The sequence below is a fragment of the Microchirus variegatus genome (assembly GCF_963457635.1).
Source record: "Microchirus variegatus genome assembly, chromosome: 19".
Taxonomy (NCBI): Eukaryota; Metazoa; Chordata; class Actinopteri; order Pleuronectiformes; family Soleidae; genus Microchirus; species Microchirus variegatus.
Genome location: NC_139820.1, coordinates 5,488,264 through 5,515,025, shown reverse-complemented (window position 1 = coordinate 5,515,025; position 26,762 = coordinate 5,488,264). Strand labels below are relative to the sequence as shown.

The following is a 26,762-nucleotide window of genomic DNA, read 5'->3' as shown; positions in this document are numbered from 1 at the left end:
TAATTGAAGGTCCAGCGTGTGACATTTAAGAGGTTTTATTGGCAGATATAGAACATACTGACCATATGTTTGTATGTGTATAATCACTCAAAAATTGTTAATTTCTTGTCTTGGTAAATTTATAAACATACACTACCATTCAAAAGTTTGGCGTCACTTAGAAATGTCCTTATTTTTTAAGGAAAAGCAATTTTTTTCAATGAATGTAACATTAAATTAATCAGAAATACACTCTATACATTGGTAATGTGGTAAACGACTATTCTAGCTGCAAATGTCTGGTTTTTAATGGAATATGTACACAGGTGTATAGAGGCCCATTTCCAGTGTTCTAATGGTACATTGTGTTTGCTCATCGCGTCAGAAGGCTATTGGATTATTAGAAAACCCTTGAAAACCCTTGTGCAATCATGTGAGCACAGCTGAAAACAGTTTTGCTGGTTCTTTGACGAAAGGGCAAAATGATGATTTTTATTATTTCTAATCTTGTCAATGTCTTGACTATATTTTCTATTCATTTTGCAACTCTTTGAGAAATAAAAGTGTGACTTTTAATGGAAAACACAAAAAAATTGTATAGGTGACCCCAAACTTCTGAACGGTAGTGCACATGGGCTTTTCCTGCAGTTGTAGCCTCCACTCGCCGCAAAACAGCTACTGAAATAGTTTTAAAAGGATAATATTTACGGTTTTTCATGTAGCCAGATCCAGCCTAGACAAGAAATGGGTCAGATGTCAATGCAATGAACACTCAAATCTGTTAACATGGTTTCCCTCCACAGTCCAAATACATGGAGATTTCGAGGTAAATTGGACACTCTAAATTGACTGTAGGTGTGTGAGTGGATGGTTGTTTCTCTCTATGTGGCCCTGTGATGGCGAGCTGTCCAGGGAGTGACCCCGACTATCATCCTATGTCAGCTAAGATTGGCACAGCACCTCCCGCGACCCTCATGTGGAGGATAAAGAGGTAGAAAATGGATGGATGGATATGGATGCACTATGTCGCTTGGGAAAGTATAGTATCTACACTCACCAAGATGCGTCTTGTGATTCAGGAAAGGTAGCGTCCTCCATCAACTTAATCAGCCCTTGAATTACACTGTATACCGTTTACTGTCTACAATCCTTTTTTTTTGATCTGGCAAAGGTACAAAGAAACACAATCCAATGAAAGCATTTACAACAACAAGTCAACAAACATTTGAAAAAGTTTACTTTTCGACATAATTAGAGACGTTTCGAAGCGTATATTGCAGCTTTGCAGCCCAGCTGTATCGCATTTTTTAGTAGCCAGTATCCAGGTAGCTGCAAAGAAAAAGAACAAAGAAAGTTTTTCTAAGTGATCTCATTGCAAACACTTATTTTGGCATAGTTTGATTGAAGATTTCTGTGAAAAGCATTTGTGGGGTCTGTAAAGCGAATGTTTCTCTTCTCATTCCCTCGATGCTTAGAAAATTAAATGAACGAACGGCATGAAAGCCAAAAACATCTGTAAACAAACACATATTAACCATGCAAGATAAAAGCTAAATATATACTTACTGATTCAGCATCATGCTCCAGGCCTGTATCATGATGCTCCATCTCATCGTCTCTGAATTCTTTTATAACCTATTGAAATAAACCCAAGGATATTCATAAAAAAAAAAAAAAATCTTATTCAAATGCAATTTCAGCAGTGACCTATGAAATGTGCTGGTGGCTGGTTACACGGAGTAAAATCTTGGAATTTATTTCAATTCATCAATAAGCTTTGACTATGTAGTCCCATTAAATAATTGAGCCATTATATTTCACAGGGAATTACAAAATTACTAAAAGTCATACATAAAAAATTGGAATGGTAGTCTTCTGGGTTCCTCCTGAAGCCAAGAAAATGTGAATACATCTTACCACTCACACCCTGGAATCAAATGTGTGTGGGGTCGTCAACTTACGTTTAAAAGTTCAGTATATCTCTCTGGATCCTTCTCCATCAAAGCTCTTATCTGACTGTTGTAGTGCTCCGAGATGCTTTCCTCCACTGCCACAGTGCAGGCCATGGCCCCCTCTTTCCCCAGCAGTGCAGTGGCCGCCCCTAGTGGATATTTCAAGTTGTAATATGTGGATGCAACATGACGACAACTCTGTCAGTATCAGAATATCACCATTCAAGCAAAGTCAACATTTAAAACAGATAAGATACTATTAAACTTTACTGTGTGTACCAATGAAGGATTGTACCAACCTAATGCAAACCCAGCAACATTCCAGAGGGGTAACAACGCAGTGGGCCGAACACGGTTTTCAGCCATAATTTCTGTGAATTTCCCAAGGTGTTGCTTTTCTTGATCCCACATTTCCTACAGAAAACACAGAACGCAGAGCACGCAAGAGTCACACTTGAGAAAGATCTTTAGCACTCAAACATTACTAAAATAATTGTATTTTGAAAAACTAACTCCACAAAGTTGTATATAGTGTGTGTAACTGTTGTCTGGTGCAGGTCACACTAACTGAGGCCAAACCTGGATGAGAGGTCCACTCCCAGTTCGACCCAACACTGCCATCTGTCCGGCATAGATGCGGTTAGCACCATATTCACCGGCGTGGTCCACGCGAATCATTCGGTCGAGCATCTCCTTCTCCTCACTGTCCCGCGGGGGCGGGAGAACGCTGTAAGCACGCAAGCTCTGCCGCATGGGTGCTGTTCAACCACAGGAAGACAAATAATGGAACGTGAGTGCCACAGGTGTGGATTAGGATGGTGTTACCTTCAATCCACTTAAGTATTGACATTTATGTGCAGTGCAGTCACACATCTTTTACGCCCATTCACATGAGGAACTTGAGGTCAAGTGTCTTGCCCAGGGACACATTGGCATGGAATCAAACCCACAAACTTTCAGTTGAAGGACAGCTCCTCCACTACTCAGTCACCACATTTTATGATAAGAACAATAACCTTGTGTCATCCACACAGGGTGGAGAAGGGAAATAAAACATCTCTAGATTGCTCATCAGTCACCTATGTTTATTTTATCTATGACAAGACAATGTCAAATTCTCCAAAGCACATTAGCACACTACATGTATACTGCTGATATAAGACACTCTATATATCGCTATAAATAAATAGGTATCTATACAATATATAATATATGTATTATGTATATATAGTACTAATGGTACTGTTACAGTGTTAGGAGATTTGACAGCCATAACCCTTGGGGGCTGCGGTGTGGAGGCATCTTGTGTTTGGTGGCGGCAAATAAGCTCAGGGAGAGCCGATTTTGTAAACATACCTGTCCCTGGCTTCCAAATTTGACATATCCCGATAAATATCCCGGTAAATTCCACATCCTTTTCGGGATATTAACATCTTTTTTCTTTATTTATTTCTGTTTCTTCTCCTCGTTCGACTTGCTGTTTGTTGACATTCGCGAAGCCACCAACATGACCGCCACGTCCCAGAATGCAACGCGGTGCCCAAGCCCATTCTATTAGCCTTTGCATATTCGTTTTAATTAGACCTGGCAACCCTACTCTGAGGCCATAAAAGGACCCGAGAACCGTGAGTTTGGAACACATATATGTACATATATAAAACACACAAAGTTGGCTGACAACGCTGTTATGAAACGTTGCCTCCCCACCCCACCCCCCGTTAGCCTTGTTTTAACTTTGAGTGTTTTTAGCATTTTAGCTACTCGAGTACGTGACACGTTTACAGCACCTTACCTCTGCATTTTAAACACTGACGAGTCACCGCAGAGCCGACAACGTGTGGCCACTCGAACAACGCTGTGTGCGCGGCTCTGTGCATGGTCGAACAGTTTATAATTAAACTACCAGCGTGGGAAAAAAGTATCAAACTGTCTTTGAATGTCAGTAAGTGGACGTGGCGCAGGCGTATGACGTAGACCCCGGAAGCCCCTCCCTTGGCCTGTCCCCCATGTGACGTACGTGTGTCACATGATCACCCCTACTTCCTGATTGGTTTGGGCACTCGCGCGTCAATATTCAAACTAAATCAAACAAAATCCTACATGTAAAATTTATTTTATGCTGTTTACTCAATTTATTTTTCTGCTTTATATTTGTTTTTATGACTTAGAGTTATGAGTTATTTTATTCATAGTCTTTTTGTTTGTTGAAGAGCTGTTTTATTAGTGTTCATCATAGATAATAATAATAATAATAATATACATTATTTGATTTAATGTGTCTATTAATAACACTGATAATACTAATGTTGTATTGCTGGGCACTTTGAGCTGTATTTTATCAATGGGAGGTGATATAAATAAAAGTATTATTATATTATTAATGGGGTTTTTTGATCTATGGGAAGACTTACATTTGTGAATAATAAATATCCCAGATTAATTCCCTGTAGTCCAAAAAACGATTATTAATAAATTACTAAGTTAATTAATAACTCGCTTTTTTTCATCCTTAAAATTAGATTTCTGGTCATTTTAGCTTTTTAAATGTGAATATTTTCTGGTTTCTTTGCTTCAGATAACAAAGAAATCATTAAAAGTGAATTGTTTTGTTTGTGGACATTTGAGAATATCATAATTTCCGGGTTTGACAAACATTTTTTAACGTTTTCTGATCTTTCATGGATCAAACGATTACTGGATTAATCGAGAAAATGATTGATTATAGAAACAATCTGTGAACGGCAAACATAGTTGTCAGTCTGTAGATCCATAGATTGTCCCTAGATGGCAGCACAGATACATATATTAATGTAAGACAGAGCCTTTCAAATTCATCAGCCTTTACAAGGTCAATAAGTCAGTGGAGTCAAAATGATGTAGCCTTTCACGTGTGTTGTACAAACACTGGGTGAAGAATGGATTGGAGCTGTTTTGCATCTTAAAAATGAGTGGGTCAATGTCACAGCATCCTTTCACTGGGCAAACACGAGAGCACAAACAAGCCCACACTTAACTGGCAGTTTGGAGGCCACGCAGGTCACCTGGCCTACACATCTCTGGTCTGCGGGAGGAAACAAAGCATTTAAAGAATTAAAGTAAATACAGACAATCATCCTGTGGCCAGACACTTGCTGCGTTTCTGTGTCGAGGCGAATCACGAGTGCGTCCTTTTGTTTGTGCTTGTTGTTATGTAAGAGCTCGAGCTCCACAATAAGGAAATGAAGCAATCGAGGAGGTTTGCTCCTGATGGTCAACAGATGGCAGAGTTGCACAGATTAAATATATCTCGTAAACACCAGCAGGTCCCAGTTTTTATTCACTCTGTTGTGAGTGTTGAGGCACAGTGATGCTCCAAACAACAACTGGATTCCACAGCTTATGTTTATATTTGTATTCACCCTTTGTTTGTTTTCTCCTTACAGCATTTTCAGTAATACCTATATAATGACAGTCTTTGGAAGAAAACTAACAAGTCTTTCTGCAAAGCACATAAAAACGGTGCAGGGACGCAGGAATGCGCGGAATGATGGGGTTGACTGCTGCGCTGCACCGACGGTCACGAGTAAACAAGGCCGGGGAACGGTGAATGGCGGGGTGTGTCGGTCGTGTCTGTGTGTGTGTTTGCGGTGAGACACCGGTTTTTGTGTTTCCTTATCTGTCCGTCTGACTGCGGGTGGCTAGGCACGTGCGGCTGCACATGGGGAAATAAGGGTTGTGGTGCTTTGGCCTCTAGAGGTCAGATTAACAGCAGCGTATCAAGCACCCCCCCCCCCCCCAAATTAGCAAACACAATGTACCATTAGGACACTGGGAATGGGCATCTATACACCTATGTACATATTCCATTAAAAAGTGTATTTCTGATTCATTTAATGTTATATTTATTGAAAGTGCTTTTCCTTCAAAAACAAGGACATTTCTTAGTGACCCCAAACTTTTGAACGGTAGTGTACATTTGCATCTAACATGCAGAAATGTGCATGTAATAAACTGACACAATGTCACATAGGGACATTTTAAAGCTCCAGTATGTAACATTCTATTCTATCTATACATCTATTGAGCGATTTTGAATAATCTATCCCACAAGCATTAGCCTTATAGATGCAACTGATATGAGGGGACTGCTTTACTTGCTCCAAACAGACTTGTGTCTTACTACACAAACAACCCGAAGCACAAAGAAGAAAGAGGAGATGATAAGGAGAGTGGACAGAGTTGTGGAAGATTGTTTTTGACATCCTTTGCGGTGTGTGAAGGCCACCACAGTTCCTCTGCAGAGAGTCCTCTGTTTTGTTTGTCTCGCCGTTAGATTCAATTTAATTCTTACACAGTGGACCTTTAAAGATGATATTTACTGCAGCGTTTTCACCATTTGTTATCATTTTATTATTGTAGGTGTAAGGTGCATTATGTAATAAATCTAAAGCAACTGGCCTTAAAATCCTCCTAATATGCCACAGAGACTCAGGAATAATGTTCATATAACAAACTGAACTCACCAACAACAACAGTACAGACAAAATATTTGCATTAAAAAATATATTTTGCAGACTGCAAATCATGTTTACGTTTTGAAATCATGTTTTGGCATGTGGCGCCACCTACCGCCGTCTACCAATCATTGCAGTCAGTAGAGTCTCAGCTGCCGAGCAATCACGGGTTGCCAGTTATGTCAGAAAACGAAACCTCGGTATTTTGAATTTGAATGTAGTAACCGTTTTTGGCCACATTCTTACATATGGCACCTTTAAATGCACCTTGTCTTGCCTTATATACTTCCACAAAGCGGATAGAGTTACAGTTCTAGCTGATAGAACTCCTCATAGAACCTAACTTGACGCATTATTCAGCATCTGGGGGCAGTGGCTGTTACCCCTGCAGAAGTGAGGGGGTCAATGGGTTTCTGCCAGAAAGTTCTAATCCAGACTTGTTTCATTGTGATGCCAGGTCCTCTATGTTTCCTCGAGCCTGTTTCTGATGTTTGTCCACAGACTGGAGTGTGTCTGACACACTTGAGCCACATGGCTGGAGGATTTTGTGGGGAAGAAAACACGATCCTTTTCACACAAATGCTTTTCAAAGGGCGCTTTTTATGGAGCCGTCTGACAGGTGCACCATTCCAACAGCAAAGAACAAGAGAAAGTATGTGTTTTCTTGCTCTTCAGTGTTACTGTGACTCACGAGCGGATTGAAGAGCAAACCACAGAGCTGGAGAAAGTGCTGGAGAACGGCTTGTACGTGTGTGTCGGTGTACCTGCACATGTGTCTGACTGTGTTTGTGCAGACGTCCGTAGACGTGAGAGCGAGTCTGCACAGCCTCGCTCAGAGGCGCTGGTCAGGCGGTGCATAGCTGTGGTGGGACTCGGCCCGAGCACCTCGAGACGACAGCGAGTGAGTCAACAGTGTCTGCTCCGACCGGGGGAAAGACGTGATGAGTCCCGTCTCGTTTGGTTCTGACTGGCATGGTGGGACTCAGTGTGTGTGTGTGTGTGAGGACCAATGACATATAAACAGGAAGCAAGGACATTTTTTAGGGTTGAGACCATGGTTTTATTATGTTTATGTTCAGGGTTTGGGTTCGGTGTTTAATTGTGATGTTAAAGTTAGGGTAAGGTGTGCGTGTGTTGGTATATGTACACCATTTACCCACAGACATGTGTCAGTGTCTGCACTTAGACACATCCTTTACGCAAAAGTACACACACAAAGCAGTAAATTTGGTCATTTGGTATTTGGAGGTTTTACATGATATTTTGCTCAGGGGTCAACGTCTGCATCATCTCAAACTGTAACCTTTAAATGTCCTATTTTCTTGTATGTCTATCATTGCGAGGACCATACTACTTATAAGCCATAGGGCGTGAGGACATTTTGGGAAAGTAAGGACATTTTTGGCTCGTTCCTTGCGTTCTGTCATCACCTTTTTCAGGGTTAAGACTTGGTTTTATTGTTAGGTTTAGAATTTATGCAGGTGCATGTATTTTATACTCAACTACTACTACAACTACTCAATAAGAGCTGTATTTCTATCATGGTATGGTACGGTTTGGTATGGTAAAGCCCTGGGTTTATCTCGACTGAGAGCAATACCTCTACTTGGTATGCGGGGTGTGATGACAACGAACGACGTCATTTAATACAACACAACAGACAACAAAGGAGGACACCCAGCAGCTCTTTTTTATTTATGTATTTATTAAATAAATAAAGTTTGGTGAAAAATCATGTTAAGTGACATTTAAAGGGGTAGGACAACAACTGTAACCAATACCCACTCAATTAATACACCAGTAAACTCAATCAAATGTCAAATATGCACCATTAAGGAGGTTTGATTGGCAGAAAATGAATATACTACCCATATATACAGTATGTTTGCATCAGTCTACAATCTAGAATCTAAGCAAGGGTCACAATTTTGCACTGCCATTGTTTTTACAGCCACTTTTGTGTGCATTTTTGGAAGCTATACCCAAAAAAACAAAAATTGTTGGAGGGGCACTACATATATATATATATATATATATATATATGGGTGTGTTTGTGTAAATAGCTACGTTTGACAACTGTGTTATTAAAATTATGTTGAGCAGCACTCCGACGGCACTATAATGGTTTCCGTTCACTGTGCCGTTCAATGCTCCATTTATAAATATTATATAGCCTCCCCATTTAAACCATTCACAGTCACAGCTGGGAGTTGGGCGCGTATCCGCGGGGGCAAATTCTCCTCGCATGTAAACGAAAAAAAAAAAATAGGCTCCACGCACTCCACCACATCCATGTGTTTTTGGGCCGTAAAGGGAAGGAAATGCGCAAGGACACGGGACAGAACAGTGGGCCCCCAGTTCATATGGCGGTTTAAGTAGCGGTGGTCATACATTAAGATTCCCTTATGTACTGTACTGTTTGTGCTGACATGTATGTTTTAAGTCTCATACTCCTGCTATTTCACTTAACCAAGCCTTGAGCGACAACAACAAAAAAAAAACCCTCCATAACCATCCAAATGTTACCCTGTAAAATTCTGACTCTCTCCGTGTCAGCATCTATGATCAGCTACAGGAAAATGACATTAACAGCCTGTCGAGTTGCATGTCACTTTGGTTTTATTTTTTATGACCTTGGCTGATATTCACAAAAAAATTGGTGGGGCCGCACTTGACAATATAAATTCTTTAACTGTATTGCATTCCCCTTAAAAACAACACTTATTCATCCCACTTTTTGGCAAAAAAAAAAAAAAAAACGTAGGCCGAGAGAGAGCGAAATTAAAGTTATGCAACATTGTTTAAAAAAGCCAACCGTTTTTATGGTTTGGTGGTATCCCTCTGGAACAGGCGCGATGACTCGTAAAATAGGACAAAACAAAAGGTTCATTTTGCTGATTTAAGTCTCCTAAAAGTCGCCACTTTTATAGACGGCTGTACACGAAGACGAAAAAACCAGAGCAAAGCGATCCCTCTTCCGTTATTGAATTGTTTACACTCGGAAAAAAAAATCTATCCTGTGCGTGGTGCAGACCTAGTTAAATCACACTCTAAAAACCGCCTGTTTTCATGGACGTTGGAGAGTGTATTTAGCCGCGTCTGGTACAAGTTAAATGGCCCTTGTTTGTCTGGCACTTTTCCCCCTCAGTGATATATATTTTTTTTTTTTTTACACCAAACGGAAAGAAGATAATGTTTATATCTGTACCCGCTGTGGGGGAGCTAAAAAGTCTGCGTGTTCAGACAATACTCGTAATCTTTTTTTTAAATAAACCTGTCAGATTTAAAAACTACTAATTATGATGGGAAGCTAAAACATATGCATGGCAAACCAACACCAGACTGCAAAAAGTGTGTTAAACCCCACGCTGCTTATATACTGTACATCTGCAAATAGATTCTTGTTTTTAGCAAGGTTGCGTTACAACAGTGTTATCACTGTGTTGATGATGTTGAGGGCATATGCAGTATATATATATATATATATATATATTGATTTACATGCATTTGCAAGTCATATTTCAAGCTCAATATACCTACTATTCCCCTCAATACAAGACAGACCTGTCTTTAGTTTGAATTAGCCAAAAAGGATATGATGGATGGAGGGTCTATGGGTCATTAAAGGATAATCTGCAAATTTCGCCACCCCTGGAGATGCACCCACACGTCAAAATTACCCAAATAAGGGCACAAGGGTTCATTATACCAAGGAGCAAGAGGCGTGGTTCCATTCAACAATAATCTTTATACCACTTTGCACAAGACGGAGAACACCACCACCACCACCACCACCCAAAAGGAGCCTCAACCACCTTAGGCTCTCAGCTCCTGGGAAAACCAGTAAGTCTGACCAGTAAAGGATGCAAAATACCCAAAACGTCAATCAGTTACACAAAGAAACATCCCGGAGGTGACTAACCAGGCAAGTAAATGTGGCAAACCATGACCAAATTCCATCTACTCCGTTATTATAATATTATAAAACCTAATCATTTGGTCATGTTCACAAAACAGATTGTATATCTGTGGGGCAAAGCAAGTTATATACTTTAAATCACTTTAGGCTAGCATCGGTGAATTCAATTTGACGCGGGCGGCTAAGGGTAGCCAGTGGCGCCCAATGACTAGATCACGGCATATTATGCTACATCGGTGTTGTAAAGCTTCAACTGCAGTTGCAAACATCTGGAGAACATACACTCTTAGAAATAAAAGTGCTAAGTAGAACCATATAAGGTTCTTCGGCTTGTCTCTCGTAGGAGAACCCTTTTTGGCTCCAGGTAGAACCTTTGTATACAGGTTCTACCTGGAACCCTTTCCGAGGGTTCCACCAAGAACCCTTTTTAAAACCCTTTATTCAGGAAAGGGGTTTTAAAGGGTTCTCTGGATCAAAATGGTTCTTACTGGAACCATTAGTGTTACCAAGAACCCTTGAAAAACCCTTTCTTCTGGAAAGGGTTTTTCAGAAGCAAATGGTTCCAGGTAGAACCTCAGCCCTTGTAGAAGGACCCTCCAGAAGACAGATCTGGAGGGCCAATGGGTCAGCATGGACCACACATTTGGCCACAGTGGGCTGGTGCTGGTCCATGACCTGCCTTTTGGGGACCCCTGTGATGAAGGTTTGAGAATGAAGTATCACAGCTTTCTCATTTAGACAGAGGCAGATACCTGGAGGGAATGGATGGACTGTGTGGAGTTCAAACCAGCAGGCCTTTATTTGTGAATGCTGTCATTTAACCATCATCTCCTGTCAGCCACAGGATACGGCTCACTTTGCTCCCGAGCTTTGCTTTTTCCTGTATGGTTGTTTCCGGAAGTCATGTCTGTGCTCTCTGATTTACAGAGCGCAAACTGTTGGTTACAGACAAATGGCCCTGCAATGAGATGTCTAAAGGTGAGTGCCACTTTTGAGCTTTGCATACATACATTTTCTCAACTGATTCTTTTTTTCTCTGCGCATAATTAAAAGCATAAAGATGAAGTATGTAATATCGTTTGAGTTTGTTATGTCGTTTTTTTGTTGCTGTTTGCCGGGATGATAGCCATTAACTGTCTTTGTTTCCGTCATTGTAAAACACCCTTGACTCAAATACAGCTGGTTGCAGTCAAGCAGACCCAAAATATAAAGAAAACCAGGACCGAGGCTGTGGCTGTGGCTGCATTCTGCGGTAATCAAGAACATAAAAATATGATATGACGACAGCAGCCAGCGGTCGAAAAAATTCTACTGGTCATCTCTTCATTATTTCACCACATTGTACTCATCTCATTTGTTTTCCAGCCGGAAAAAGACAATGTTTTTACAGCACAAAAGGGAGTGGATGATTCCCAATAAATGTCACAGCCGCAGCTGCAGCCACCCCCTCAGTTTTTGTTTTCTCTATTTTTAGAGCGAGAGACTCGGGCCCACAGTCCTCAAGTGAAAGGCAAGTGGAATTGTTTTTTGTTGATGCTTTGTCTTCCCACTTCAGTGTGGTGACTCGCGATGAGCTGTTGGGCCTCCATACGTCACGAGAGACCGGGCTGAGTGGGCGTCAGGCTCCAGGCTCCATTAAGGGAGGGTGCCACTCATCCAGGTTATGGGGCAACTGGTGACGAGGAAGTGTCCCATGGATTTCCTCTCGCCGGCTATTTCAGGGCTGCAGCAGGTCTGTTTTCAGTTTAGAGAGAAGCCACAATATCCTATTAAGAATTGTTAAAAGTAATTGGGCAGTGTTGACTAAGAGAGTCCTCCTGGTTACACTTAAGATCCTAAGGCTCTACAGATAGTTGGATGGATGGATGGCTACCCACTGGCCCACTGATCTAAGGTTGGACTTACCCCTTCGACTTATCCCTATTATTTTCAAAAGCTAGAGATGATTTTGTGTAGAAAATCCCAGTAGATCAACAGTTTTTTGAAATCCCCAGAACGGCACATCTGACACCAACACTCAAAGTCACTTTAATCACTTTTCTTCAAAGTTCTGATGCTCGGTTTGAACTTCAACATTCATCTTGTCTTGTCTTTTCATGACATTTGTCTACACTCCCTGAAAGCAATGAGTCGCTGTCATGCGATTATATGTCTAGATATTTGCGTTAAACAAGCAGTTTATTGAACTGTGAGTGTCCAGTTGAATTGAATCGAGTCATTTGTTGATAGACTTTGTAGAGTCTCGGACACAATGGAGGGGAGGTAATATCAAAGCAGAGGGCTTCTGCTTCTGCAGCAACAAGGAAAACCCGTTCAAATTCCAGACACTGGTGGTGATGGTGGATGGTGATCAGATGGAACTGTTGACGGATGCAGAATGATGAACCCTGTTGGGTGCTAAACTCTAGCAGGTGGATTCAAGGTAGGCCAAGGCCTCGAATCTTGCGGTAAGGGTAGGTAGGTAGGTAGGTAGGTAGGTAGGTAGGTAGGTAGGTAGGTAGGTAGGTAGGTAGGTAGGTAGGTAGGTAGGTAGGTAGGTAGGTAGGTAGGTAGCATGGTTGGTTGGTCGGTATGTAGGTAGGTAGATAGGTAGTTAGATAGGTAGGTAGATAGATAGGTCGGTCGGTATGTAGGTAGGTAGATAGGTAGGTAGATAGATAGGTCGGTCGGTATGTAGGTAGGTAGATAGGTAGGTAGATAGATAGGTCGGTCGGTATGTAGGTAGGTCGGTAGGTTGGTAGGTAGGTAGGTAGGTAGGTAGGTAGGTAGGTAGGTAGGTAGGTAGGTAGGTAGGTAGGTAGGTAGGTAGGTAGGTAGGTAGGTAGGTAGGTCGGTCGGTCGGTCGGTTGGTCGGTAGGTAGGTAGGTTGGTCGGTATGTAGATATGTAGGTAGGTAAGTAGATAGGTCGGTATGTAGAAAGGTAGGTAGGTTGGTCAGTATGTAGATAGATAGATAGATAGATAGATAGATAGATGGATGGATGGATGGATGGATGGATGGATGGATGGATGGATGGATGGATGGATGGATGGATGGATGGATGGATAGATAGATAGATAGATAGATAGATAGATAGATAGATAGATAGATAGATAGATAGATAGATAGATAGATAGATAGATAGATAGATAGATAGGTATGTAGGTAGCTAGGTAGATAGGTCGGTCGGTCGGTACGTAGGTAGGTAGGTAGATAGGTTTGTAGATAGGTTTGTAGGTCGGTCGGTCATAGGTATTTTGCATGTTCGAACAATACTCATCAAGACACATAGATAGATAGATAGATAGATAGATAGAGAGAGAGACAGACAGACAGACAGACAGACAGACAGACAGACAGACAGATCGATGCATCGATAGATATTACAGCAGTAGATGGAGGGTTAACAATGCTGGAACCTCCTGGCTCACTGCTTTGCGTCTCCACTTTGTTTAGAGCTCTATTTGGACTGTGGCTGGTTTAGCTGTGAGGCACAGTTATGTCAGATCCAACCAAGAACTCACCACTGGCTGACACATAAAGTACAGCTACCCAGTGTTGTGCCTGTGGCTTGAATTTCAGTCACTAAAAATATGCCAGATTATTCTAAAAGAGTGCGAATGTGTGGGTGCTTATAATCTATTGTGATCGCATTTGCAGATTCAGTGAAATGGCGACTTTCCGACGTGTAATAATAGCGTTTTATGTGCTGCATTTCTTTTGTAAACAGAATATTTGGATTCATTAATGGTTATGCACCTGCTAAACATGTTATAATACATGTACCTTTTAAATTCTGTTTCAGTGACCGCAGCAGTGGCACATTTACTCAACATATTTAACTTTTATTATTAAAATGAAAAGGTATTTGTAAATGATCGGCCATTTTTTTCATAATCACACAACCAAGTGCAACAAATTTTGGAAAGGCGATGGAATTTACACTGTTTTAGAGTTTTGGCCGTGATCGTGTGTGCGGTTTTCCTCTGAAGTGTAATCACAGCACAGTCTCATTCAGACACCTTCCCGTTCCAGGCCTGCTGGGAAAGAGATGGCAAGCCATTTAGTGTCTGAGGAGAAAAAGAACATCTTTACTCTGTCTGAGGTTTGCAGATGTCTGGTTTAGATTAAAAAAGAAAAGAAAAGGCTGGGGGGAGGGGGGAGAAGAAGCTTTGGCCCTCATCACAATTACCTTCCTAATTCTAAAATGAGTCCACATCACAATCACTTTGTCATCATGTTTGCAAGACGTTGGTTGAGGTCAAGTTTGGAGCTTTTTGGGGGAAATTAACTTAATTGTTTTCTTGCACAGTTACACATTCCTGTCTGCGACATTTAGCTTCATTTATTTAAAACAGAAACAGAATTATTATGTGCACAAAATGATTGCTGACTAGCAGAGATTAGTGAGTAAAGGATAGAGGATACAGGCTAGAGGTGTGTTTTTAGTAATTTCGACAGATAAATGTGTTATTCGATCATCAGACAGTGGATCTGACACACGACAGAGGACGTTGGGATTGAAAAAGAATCAATAAAATTGAAGTTTAATGAGTAAAAGATCTGAAAAGAAATCAAAATAAACAAATATATAATATATAAAAATGCTCAAATTTAATATGACTATGACTATGATTTCAAGTTTATTCTTCATTTGACCAAGTGGGGAGGAAAAATGGGAGAAGTCTCCAGGAAATAAGACCTGGTTTTTGGGTTAGGGTTAGAATTTGGTTTATGTTAGGGTAAGAGTTCAGATTAGGCACTTATTTTTGTGACGGTTAAGGTTATGTTAAAGGTGCATTATGTAATAAATCTAAATCAACTGGCCATAAAATCCTCCTAATATGTCACAGAGACTCAGGAATGACGTACAACAGTACAGCCAAAATATTTGCATTAAAAAAAATCTTTTGCAGACTGCAAATCATGTTTATGTTTTGAAATGATGTTTTGGCATGTGGCGCCACCTACCGCCGTCTACCAGTCATTGCAGACAGTAGAGTCTCAGCTGCCGAGCAACCACGGGTTGCCAGTTACGTCAAAAAACGAAACCTAAAAGACCTCGGTATTTTGAATTTGAATGTAGTAACCGTTTTTTAGAATGTGAATTAAACAAACACAGTATTTCAGAGTGGGAAAAAAATGGGTGAAACCACCCTTTAAGTTTAGAGTAAGACTCCAGGAAATGAGAGGGGAAAGGGGTTTTAGGGACCTGGTTTTAGGGTTAGGGTTAGCATTAAGTTTATGTTAGGGTAAGGGTCCTCACTAAGATATAAAAACAAATCTTTGTGTGTGTGTGTGTGTGATTTATGTCACATTAAGTACACTATATCTGGAAGACTTATGAATGAGTAGCTCCTCAGCAGGTGCCAAGGCAGCTTGGGTGATAAATAGTTTTAGGCCCCTATCACTCACAGAGCCTTGTGAGACAAGTCTAGACACACACACACACACACACACACACACACACACACACACACACACATGCTGTTTCACTCTCGTCATATCAGCGTGCACACACAGTGCCCACAGGAAGCAGGTCAGAGTCAGAGCTCAGTCTTAACCAGAGAACAGATTAAGATGGCACTGCGGAGAAAAGCGGAAGCCGGAGCCCAGTTTATAATTGCTTGCGTAGGCTGACACATGAATTTACAGGCTGCTCCGGGGCTGTGCTATTCATTTAAGACTGCTTATTTAAGAGCCGAGAGAGAGAGAGAGAGAGAGAGAGAGAAAACACACAGAACTGACCTTTTTTCTTCACTTGTTTCTTAATCTGCGTTCAGGCCCCTCCCTTTGCTTTTTTTTTTTTTTTTTTTTTTTTCCTGTTGCTAAATTTGTCTCCCCCCTCGCTCAAACGTAAAGGAGCCAAAATGACACCATTATTTTGACTAGACTGTTTTTCCTCCCAGGGAGAGGAGTCAGAGGAAGTGTAGGTGACCTAGACTGGTTAACCACCGCGCGACCACGGATAGGCTGGGACACTGCCACCCCCGCAGCCACCCTCTGCATCCACCGCCCGCCCGGTCCACATTACTACTACAACTACACGCCATGACCGCGAAAGTGGCCCCATTCCAGTGCCAGGGTCCATGCTGGGTACGCCGTCTCTCTCTCTCTCCCCATTGATATAAACAGTCTGCAGTCCGGCCATCGGCTGGCACGGGGCTGGATTTGGTCGTATTTACAGGCCAGACGTTGATTTGTTTGTTTGTTGACCCATCTTGGGTCTGGGCCAGCGATTTGCACAGTTCCTGCTCTTCGCTGCATGCGCGCAAAGTCTGCAAAATGTGTTGTTTTGTTGTGCTACTTCCTCCCCCTCTCCGTGCATTGCAACACCTCCAACCTCAAGCTCCCTCCTCTGGTTCAGATCAGCTGAGGAGTCTTGGCACGAACGCCGCGACGAAGGTTTATTCTGGACGCAACAGGGGAGATTTTAAATAATCTCTAAAAAAAAAAAAAAAAAAAAGCCACAGAATGTATGAGCGCATACAGACTTTCTGGACAACATTTGCAAAGCATCCAACACAGCACTTAACCCAAGGTGGTATGGGGAGGGGGGGGGGGCACAGTTCACAGGGCCCCCCCTCTTTAAAACCCATTAAAATGTCCTCTTCCAGGCAAGCACCAGATGTTGATTAGAAAACACACAAACACAGAGATTCAAGCATGGACGCTGTGGATAATATTTAAATGCATGAGCTTCACACTCCAACGATGCACTCGACCGCTCGCGTTATATCACCTGTGGTGTTCCGGACCATTTCTCGGGCTGTGGAACTCTCTGAGACATAACTCAACAGAGTCGGTCAGCGTTCAGACCGTGCTTTGTTTGCTTTGTTAAGATCTGTCTGACTGCTACATTAGACTTTTGTTTTTCGCTCATTTGTTTTTCTCGCGAATAAGGCTGAGGCCAGCAGAATAAACTTGTGGGGACAGAAAACAGCCCATTTTGAACTTTCTGACCTGGAAGAAAAAAAGGCCTCACATCAAAATATTTACCTCTAACCAGTCATTCTGACCACAATTATAGTTTCAGTGCCCTGCTTTTTGTGTCACCTCCAATTACACCTGAAAACAATGGCCTTTTTTTCACTTTTAAATAGTGCTGGGTACATTAACGGCGTCAACGCTGACGCACGGCGCGTTTCCGCGACGACTGACCGGAAAAAAGACGTGCGTGACGTCATGTTTACGTGCCGCGGCACCGGAGTCCAGGCACCGTTTACCAGTTAGCTCCTTTTAGCGCCGTTAGCGTGCCTACCAACTGGAGTGGTCTGTTTATTCAACGAAAAGAGCAGCGCTACAAATAACCAGCGTACCTGTGTCGGACGCGTATTTTTCCGGTCAGTCGTCATGGAAACGCGTCATGCGCTAACGTTGATGCCGTTAACGTGCCCAGCACGGGACATATTATGCAATATCAACTTTTTCATCATTTAAATCCTTATATTTGGGACTCTGGAGGCCCTGTCAGTCGCCAAAGTGTGAAAAAAGATGACTCACTCATGTTTTTGTGGTCCTCCTCGGTCTAAGTACAGGTGATAAAACACGCGATGTTGACGTCACAATGGGCTAACTTTCTGGAATTGTTTGTCTCGCGGAGCTCCGCTTTGTCCGTAAAACACGCGAGAGAGCTGGCGAGGGGGAACGGTATCCGAAAACAGGAAGTCCGCGAAAAGTTCTATTCTTGGCTCCACAGTGCAGCACAGAGTGCTACACAAACTTCCAGCCTCAGAGGATTTATCTGTCCAGTGAATACATGTTTTATATGACGGGAATGTGCCTGCTAGAGCCTGCAAATGATCACTTTTCCAAATGCTAACTACTGTTAGCTCCCAGTAGCCTGTGTGGCTGATGTCATTTCCTGTTCCTTAAGTTTTGTTTTACTTTTTTTTTTAAGGTGGACCTAAAGAGATACTACTAAAGCGAGCGTTGTGAACAGAGCTGTTTTGGCAGGGTGATTGAACTGCTGTGGTGCTTCATTCTTATGGTATTTTGACCAAATCACAGACACCAGGGAACTAGTGTAACTTGGAGAAATAGGGTATAATATGTCCCCTTTAAATCAACTTGTTTTAGTCACATAATCCTCAACTTTTTGCACCAAAAGGTCTAAAGTGCCTGAATAAAAACACTCGAGAGCCTGGAAGAGAGACATCAAACGATGACTCACTTTTTTTTTTATAAAGAATAATAATCCTCATATTTGCACATGGCGCGACACTGGTGGTGGTCTGCGGAACTTTCCATGTTTCTTCTCTGCGGTGGTGACGATGATGGCAGCGAACGGTGTTAGTCCCAGTCAGTCGAGAAAGACGGTGTCATACTTTCCCCCCGCGCAGCTGCTGCTGCTGTCTTTCTTGACCAGAGTGACCATCAACAGCAGATTTTTTGTTTTTTATCCTTCCAATAGTTCTGGAGGTCACTGTTATAGTTGTTTAACAGTGGCATTAACTCCATTAACAATTAATAATTGATTAAATGTCACTCGGAGACACAGTCGAGTGGCTGTTTTCATATTTTCCACTTACAATGCAAGTTTCAGTTCACTACGATGACTAATTAACCAATCCGTTGAGTTTTCTACCCATATCAGCAAGTTGGTGATGTAATACTTGTGAAATGCATGTGATTTTGTGTGTGTGTGTGTCATGCTGTGCGTGACTGCACCTTTTCCATCAGCCATATCAGTGGAACATAACCCCGGACTGAATTTGTTACTCGTCCAAAAGTTAGTTAGTGTCATAGTCCAGCTGCAAAAGCATGTTTGGTATGTGAAGACGATCAGTAAATATGCCACAGAACAGTGAAGACAGTCCTGAAAGGCTGTTTTTGTCTTGTGGAATTTCAGTTTTAAGACTTTTTAAGGCTCTATACTGAGTTTATTATGATAAAACCATGGCATTTATCTTCTATTTACCTTCCATTTATCCATAATGCTTTCCCAGGCATACAGTTAAAGACTAACTTGGGTTATCTTGAAACTGTTAAACCTCTGGTGACAAACTCCACGTATATATATATACATTATAATGGGACTTTAAGTATATCAAGAGTGATTTAAGTGATTTTTTTCCCATGCAATTTCATGCTGTTTGACTGTGATTTTTCCACTAAAAATCACTGAATGTTTCTTGAAACAAAAACGTGTCTTTCTGAGGCTGAATAATGCCTGGATATTTTGTCTTAATATGCTGCAATGAATAAAAGTATTAGCATTAGCCACATTAGCGTGCTGAGTTAAAACCATGGCAATAATCTTCTATTTACCTTCCATTTATCCATAATGACGTAGACAGTAAGTATACTGCGATGAATAAAAGTATTAGCATTAGCCACATTAGCATGCTGAGTTAAAATCACGGCATTAATCTTCTATTTACCTTCCATTTATCCATAATGACGTATACAGTAAGTATACTGCGATGAATAAAAGTATTAGCATTAGCTACATTAGCATGCTGAGTTCCTCGGTCATCAACAATGTTAAGGGGGTCCCCAGATGGCACCAGGGTTAGGGTTAGGGTTTGAAGATTAACTTGTGGAATTACAGTTTTAAGATTTCAAGACGACATTTTATAAGACAAGGAGTTTGTTATCATAAAACCATGGCTTCTATTTACCTTCCATGTATCCATAATGAGGTATACAGTAAGTATACATTACACTCTTAAAAAATGAAAAGTGCTAAGTATGAACCATATAAGGTTCTTTGGCTTGTCCTCACAGGAGAACCCTTTTTGGCTCCAGGTAGAACCTTTTTATTAAGGGGTTTTAAAGGGTTCTCTGGATCAAAATGGTTCTTACTGGAACCATTAGTGTTACCAAGAACCCTTGGAAAATCCTTTCTTCTGGGAAGGGTTTTTCAGAAGCAAATGGTTCCAGGTAGAACCTCAGCCCTTGTAGAAGGACCCTTTTGGAACCCTTATTTCTAACTGTTAAACCTCTTGTTAGAAACTTGGTGGTCTTATAACCTGACCACATGACCCCCCCCCCACACACACACATACGACTGTGATTCACACCTTGACTTAGATGAAAGTGAAGCCCTCAGATCCAATCACAGACCCGTTTTCCAGCAAGGTGTGAACGGAACAGTCGCACGTGACGTGGCCGTGATCGGATCAGCGAAGTTAGCACCAAACAACCTGCATTGTTTGACCTGACGACTCAATCAGAGCCTAAATATCTGGAGTTTCTCGGCCAGCCAGTTCAGCGAGTGAAGAAGCCCGAAGCATGAAAGGTGGAAATATCATGAAGACAAGTCAAGGAAGTCGTTAGATAGAAGGTATTTCTGTGCACAAACGTGTGCTTGGACAACTGCTGGTGTGGGTAAGAGGGGGGATTTGCAAAAAAACAAAAAATAGGAGGTAACTGGCAGGGACTGAGAGTGGGAGGAGTGAGTCTGGGGTGAGGGACTGTCATCCCATTGAGGGGAGTAGCTGGTGTTTTGATTGAAATCCAGTAGATGTGGGAGAAAGAGAGAGAGAGAGGGGAGAGAGAGAGAGAAATATTTCCACCCACCCAACAAGGAGACACACTCATAAACAGCAAGCAGACACAGAGTCAGAAAGACACAGGATCTCAGGGCAGCAGCAGTTCAAGCAAGAGAGAGGCAAACACACACACACAGAGAGTTTCATTGAGAGAAGATGTTTTATTAAAGGGAAAGGATAAGTCACACACACACACACGAGCTAATAAACACTGAGACAGAGACGTAGGGAGCAGCTGAACTTTAGCCGGGACAGGAGAAGGGATATAATAGGGACACTGTACACACACACACATACATATACATACACACACACTGGTGCTGGTGCCGAGTGTGTGTGTGCTACTCGGCGTAAGACGCAGGGCTGTTCAGTCCCAACAAGTGGAGCATCTGGGAGGAAGCAGCGGCAGCAGCAAGCGAGTGGATGGATGCCTTCTGCAGACTCAGCGGCCTGGACCCACTATGGGTGAGTTTGTGATGTGTTCACTGACCCTGGAAACACTTTTTTTTAAGTATATATATTGCACATGTGCATGTGTGTGTTCCCCACCCTGTTATAATGAGATGTTAAGTATATGGATGAAGTGATATTTTTCATGTAATTTCATGCTTTTTTGACATTTCTTGTATAGTGAAATGTGCACTGGAGATATTATCCGTTTTAGTTAGAAAAAGTATTAGCATTAGCCACATTAGCATGCTGGGTACCTCGGTCATCAACTATGCCAGGCTCCCCAAATAGCTCCAGCTAGGGGTGTGACAATTAACAGTATTTATTTTGTCAGTAAAATATACAAATATATTCATATGTGGAGCACTGTTGAAAGAACTAGAGGCAGATTCCCTTCTATGTTTGATGTCTTTTTAGGTGTCTTATGAGGTGTTGCCTGTCTAAAAATCTATATATCTGTATGCACCACAATCCTGTTTCTTAACTCTTCATGTTCAATTTTAGTCCCTCTATTTGGCTTTAGACACTTAAGACATCACAAATCTGTCCAAAAGCATTTTAGTTCCTAAGTAACACAGTGACAGCTACTGAAATGTGCCATTAACATGAAAGTGTAGTGTTTTTAGCAGTGATAGAGTTGCCCTTAAAAGCTACTTGAACTATATTAAATCATGTTGTATGAAAATGAAATGCACCGCAATGAAGGGTCATTGCAGAAGGAAGGTGTTAGCTTGGATATGGAAGCACATTTAAAGGTGCATTATGTAATAAATCTAAAGCAACTGGCCATAAAATCCTCCTAATATGTCACAGAGACTCAGGAATAATGTTCATATAACAAACTGAACTCACCAACAACAACAGTACAGACAAAATATTTGCATGAAAAGAAATATTTTGCAGACTGCAAATCATGTTTATGTTTTGAAATCATGTTTTGGCATGTGGCGTCACCTAGCACAGTCTACCAATCATTGCAGTCAATAGAGTCTCAGCTGCAGAGCAACCACGGGTTGCCAGTTACGTCAGAAAACGAAACCTAAAAGACCTCGGTATTTTGAATTTGAATGTAGTAACCGTTTTTGGCCACATTCTTACATATGGCACCTTTAAGTCAGATGCATATTTTATAGGTTGCTGTTTGTCTTAAATATCCGTTATTCTCTGGATTGTTTAAATATATTAATACACTGAAAACCAGTTCTCAGTCATCCAGGGCATAGGTCGTTTTCAGGAGTTCACTGTGGGCAAATGAACTGGCTGGAGTTCATCCGAGAGGTTAGTCCAAGTCCAGTTGGCTACCATTAACTACACGCCGTAAATGTAAACATAATGATTTAAATCCAGCCAATGACCTACATTTTCTGCCCACCAGGTAGTTGCACTGTGGGGAGGGGTCTTAAAAAGGGCTGAGCGTGCAAGGCCACACAAAAACAAACAATTCGCGACCTTTATGATTAAGGTCTTAAGCTAAAAACAAAAGCAACACGGTGATCACAATCTGCAAAATGTTGTTCACGATAACAGCAGCACCAATTTAAACGTAGTTATGATTATTAGAATAAAAAATAAGCAATGCGCCCAACATCCACAGCACACCAGCAGCAGCATCCTTGGCTTTTCCGTGAAATCTTGCAAAAGCCATTTGCAGGATTTCACGTAGTAAACAGTGGCTCGTGTGTGTCACCGCGTTCAGAGAACACTAAATGGGACTCTGTACCTTCGCTGTGGGCCAGAGTTGCATGCGTTTACCGTCACCGCGCTTTGTGAGTCAGCAGCGCTGCGAAACGCCGCGTCACACTCCCTCGCTGAGCTGCCGCCGCTGCCGCTGCCGCTGCTGCTGCTGCTGTTGTTGCACATCGGTCTTGCATATTAGCAAATTTCCACATGGCTGCGATCCAGCTGGAAAGCCCAAATTATTGGATGCACTAAAAACTTGCCTTCCAGCCCCAAAACACCCCCCCTTTTCCTCTCTCCCTCTGTTTCTCATTACAGCACTTTCTCTGTTTGTGCCCCTGCAAAATACTCAGTCAGCCACCAGCCTTTGTTGAGAAAGCTTGGAGGAGACGATCGTTTTCTAAGAAGTGCACGTGTAAAGCTATGGAACATCCATGACTTTGGCTGCAAAGCTGTCAGTCATTAAACGCTGCATAGTTTTGCAAAAACATCACTACTCGCTCATTAGTCAGAGCAGTGGGGGGGGTTTGAAGTACGGAAGCGCGGCGCGCACACGACGAGGAGTAAACAACAACACATTTACCTTTTAGTGTCGTCTCGCCACTTACTAACATACAAGTGCAAGTGCAAGTCTCACGGCCTAATGGAAAACTTCGAATCGAATCGAATCAGTTTTATTTGTGTAGTGTCGACTCACATCCTGCATTATTTCAAGGCACTTAAGGCCAAAACTTAACCGCGTTATATGGAGAGGAAAAAAACCCAGTGATTCTCACAGCGAGCGACTCACTTTTAACCCTTTAAGGTACGACTCAACCGTTTGGTCGAACCACACTTTAAGTCACTATATCTCATCGAAAAATGCATCGAGCTGAACTCAATTCATGTGACTTGTTCTGAATGTTGTACTTTATAAATTATGCAAACCAGGTTTATTATGAACAGACATCTCAACCGTTTGGTAGAGGCCTGTATCTAAAATACTATAGGGGCTAATTTAAAAAAAATAATATATATATATATATATATATATAAGAAAGAAACAAAGAGCAGATGTATAAGAGTCATATTTAGCAACGGGATGAAAAGCCAATACTCCGTATATCGCAACTCTCTCCTCCCGATTTCACATCGCTGTGTTTGTCAGGTAAAAATAGACAACTGTTGGCATCCGCGAGCGTACCGTAACCACGTCAGCCGAGGGTGAGAAACAGGATAAGCTCTGAGCAAAACCTACAAGGGAAGAAAAGGCCTGTGTGTGTGTGTGACAAACTGGACTTTAAAGCGTTCATCTGCCTGCCATCGACCGCAGGAGTCAGAAGGGTCCGCGAAAAGTGGCCTCCCACTCACTGCTTCTCAAGAAATGTATCACGCGTCGTACGCAAGCACGTGCAAAATGGCCAGCTTTTTTGGACGCAAGATTTACAAAGTTTTGATACCTGAGGGCCAATTTCGGAACCCAACATTGGACTGAGGAGCCGCCAAAGGAAAAAAAAAGGAAAAAAAACAGGAAGAAATCCCATTTGTACTAATTGTAATGACCAGATTGCAGTTCTACAGTTTAGCGTTAAGTAATATAAGCCTTAATATAATAACGCTTTATAATTTACTGGGTAATTACCCAGTATTTTGGCCATTGTTCTTACCTTCTAATTACAGGTTAATACCAAGTAACACATTTCTGTTACCATATATTTACTGGGTGAATAGCTAGTAATTGGGGGCTGTAGCTACCTGCTTATTACCAGCTTATAACCCAATAATACACTAAAACTCACCATATAGTAACCAGGTAAATACCCAGTATTTTTGTTTACACGTATTGGTCGGTACCCAGTAATGTCCAATAAACATTTAACAAGCTTAGTACCTCCTGGATTAAAACTATCAACTGTAATTCACTGCGGGCCGCCAGAAATGTTTCTGCGGGCCGCCGTTGGCCCCCGGGCCCCACTTTGAGAACCAATGATTTACACAATATAGCTTGTTTTGTTGGATCTAAGAGCGGCAGTCGTCGACGGTGAATCTATATCAGTCACTGAGACGTCGGTCGACTATAGCTTTAAACCACTTCCTGTGGTGACTCCGCAGGGCAGCCTTGTTAGCGCAGCCAGACACCCTGGCCCTCATTAGACCAGCGAGAGGTGGTAAACAAGAGAAGCAAGACAACAACAAGTCGCTTAAGTTTTCTCTTTTTTTAAAGCGGACCTAGACGGGATGTTCTATAAACACTGTTAAAACAATGTTTTGATAATGAGTAGCAGTGCATCCACCGTTCCAGAGGGGGGAGCCGCGCTTCTGAGAGCTGGCGTGCTAATTACGTCACTTCCAGGTACCTGGCCAATCACAAGACAGTTGAGAAGGCTCTACGCTGGCTGGCCAATCACAACACAGTCTGTCTTCTGGGGGGTGAGATTTCAGTCTGAAACACCGCGGCTGAGGAGAGCGTCAGTAAGGAGAGATTTCTATCGGCTCGTTTACAGCAACTAGGAGGTTTTTGACCATAAAAACAAGTTAATGTATGTAAGTAGACCTCAATAACTAACATATATGTGCCACAGGACCACTCTGTGTGAGCTTTAAGTGACAGACAACCATTCCATTCCTGGTCCTCCTGCTGCTGCTGTTACATTATCCCAAACTTTTGGCAGCGACGCGCCTCGAACCTCATTAGCCGTCACTGTTTATAGGCTTCATTATTAGTGCGATCCTTCACCTCTGAGTTTTATGAGACAACAGTTTACATTGTCCTACTGGTTTTTTAGGAAACAAGCCAGACACATGGTCAGAGAAAATCAAGCTTCCAAGGATTGGGATACAGACGCATTTTATATAAACTTGCTGCGGTTTCACTTGCCACTGCCTTGACAGATGAATCATGGGACGTGCACCAAGTCTTGATTGATACAAAAACTCACTTTGACCTCCCTTTCCTCGGGGTTTTTATTTTCCGTCTGTCGCAGGACTGGAACCGTACGTGGTACACGGCCAACCCAGACCTGACCCAGTGTTTCCAGAACACCGTGCTGGTGTGGGTACCCTGCATCTACCTGTGGCTGCTGGCCCCTTTCTACTGCCTCCACCTCTACTGCCACGACCGCGGTCGAATCCGGATGTCCTGCCTTTGCTATATCAAGATGGTGAGACACAAAAACAGATAAAACCTCCACTAACTAAGGTCCTCAAGGAGGCAGAACGTGTGTCTCTAATGAAGCTTGTGTTAATGTCCTGTCCTGCTCAGATGCTGGGTTTCCTGTTGTCCTCCTTTGGCTTCGTGGAGTTCTTCTATATCCTGCTGGAGAGGAGGCAGGAGATCGAGCAGCACATGGTCTTCCTGCTCAGTCCCATCGTGCGCACTCTGACTGTGGTAAATACCTTGGTTCCTTACGCTACCCATACATATATATCTGTGTAGATACTGTTCTATTATCTAGGGCTGGGCATCAGCCTCTCAAAAAACACAACACAGACAGATTCTAGCTGCAAACGTCTGTTTTTTAATGGAATATGTACATCGGTGTATAGAGGCCCATTTCCAGTGTTCTAATGGTACATTGTGTTTGCTAATGGTGTTAAAAGGCTATTGCATGATTAGAAAACCCTTGCGCAATGATGCTAGCACAGCTGAAAACAGTTTGGCTAGCTCTTTGACGAAAGGGAAAAATTATTATTTGGATTTAAAAATCATCATTTCTATGTGTCGACTATATTTTCTATTCATTTTGCAACTCTTTTGATGAATAAAAGTGTGACTTTTAATGGAAAACACAACAAAAATTGTATAGGTGACCGTAGTGTAAAGCTAGGTAGTTAGCT

The 26,762-nt window shown here is 42.0% G+C and overlaps 2 protein-coding genes across 3 annotated transcripts in view; one reads left to right on the top strand and one right to left on the bottom strand.

Moving 5' to 3' along the window:
* Positions 1-257: 257 nt before the first annotated feature.
* Positions 258-3,874, bottom strand: coq7 (coenzyme Q7 homolog, ubiquinone (yeast)). 2 transcript variants are annotated; one of them, XM_083906410.1, is made up of 6 exons: positions 3,724-3,874; positions 2,511-2,689; positions 2,231-2,345; positions 1,941-2,080; positions 1,546-1,614; positions 258-1,308 (listed from the first exon to the last, which is right to left on the bottom strand). In XM_083906410.1, exons 1-6 carry the CDS (start codon positions 3,806-3,808, stop codon positions 1,231-1,233), a joined length of 666 nt encoding a protein of 221 aa, XP_083762536.1. In that variant the 5' UTR covers positions 3,809-3,874; the 3' UTR covers positions 258-1,230. The 2 variants fall into 2 exon arrangements, with proteins under 2 accessions (XP_083762536.1, XP_083762537.1); XM_083906411.1 differs by lacking the exon at positions 3,724-3,874 and adding an exon at positions 3,288-3,420.
* Positions 3,875-21,242: 17,368 nt separating this feature from the next.
* Positions 21,243-26,762, top strand: part of abcc6a (ATP-binding cassette, sub-family C (CFTR/MRP), member 6a) — a gene marked incomplete at its 5' end in the record, with an annotated part of 30,345 nt that continues 24,825 nt past the window's right edge. The window contains 3 exons of the mRNA XM_083906331.1: positions 21,243-21,284; positions 25,910-26,086; positions 26,188-26,313. Coding sequence (XP_083762457.1) covers positions 21,243-21,284; positions 25,910-26,086; positions 26,188-26,313 — 345 coding nt within the window. The remainder of the gene's footprint in view (positions 21,285-25,909; positions 26,087-26,187; positions 26,314-26,762) is intronic.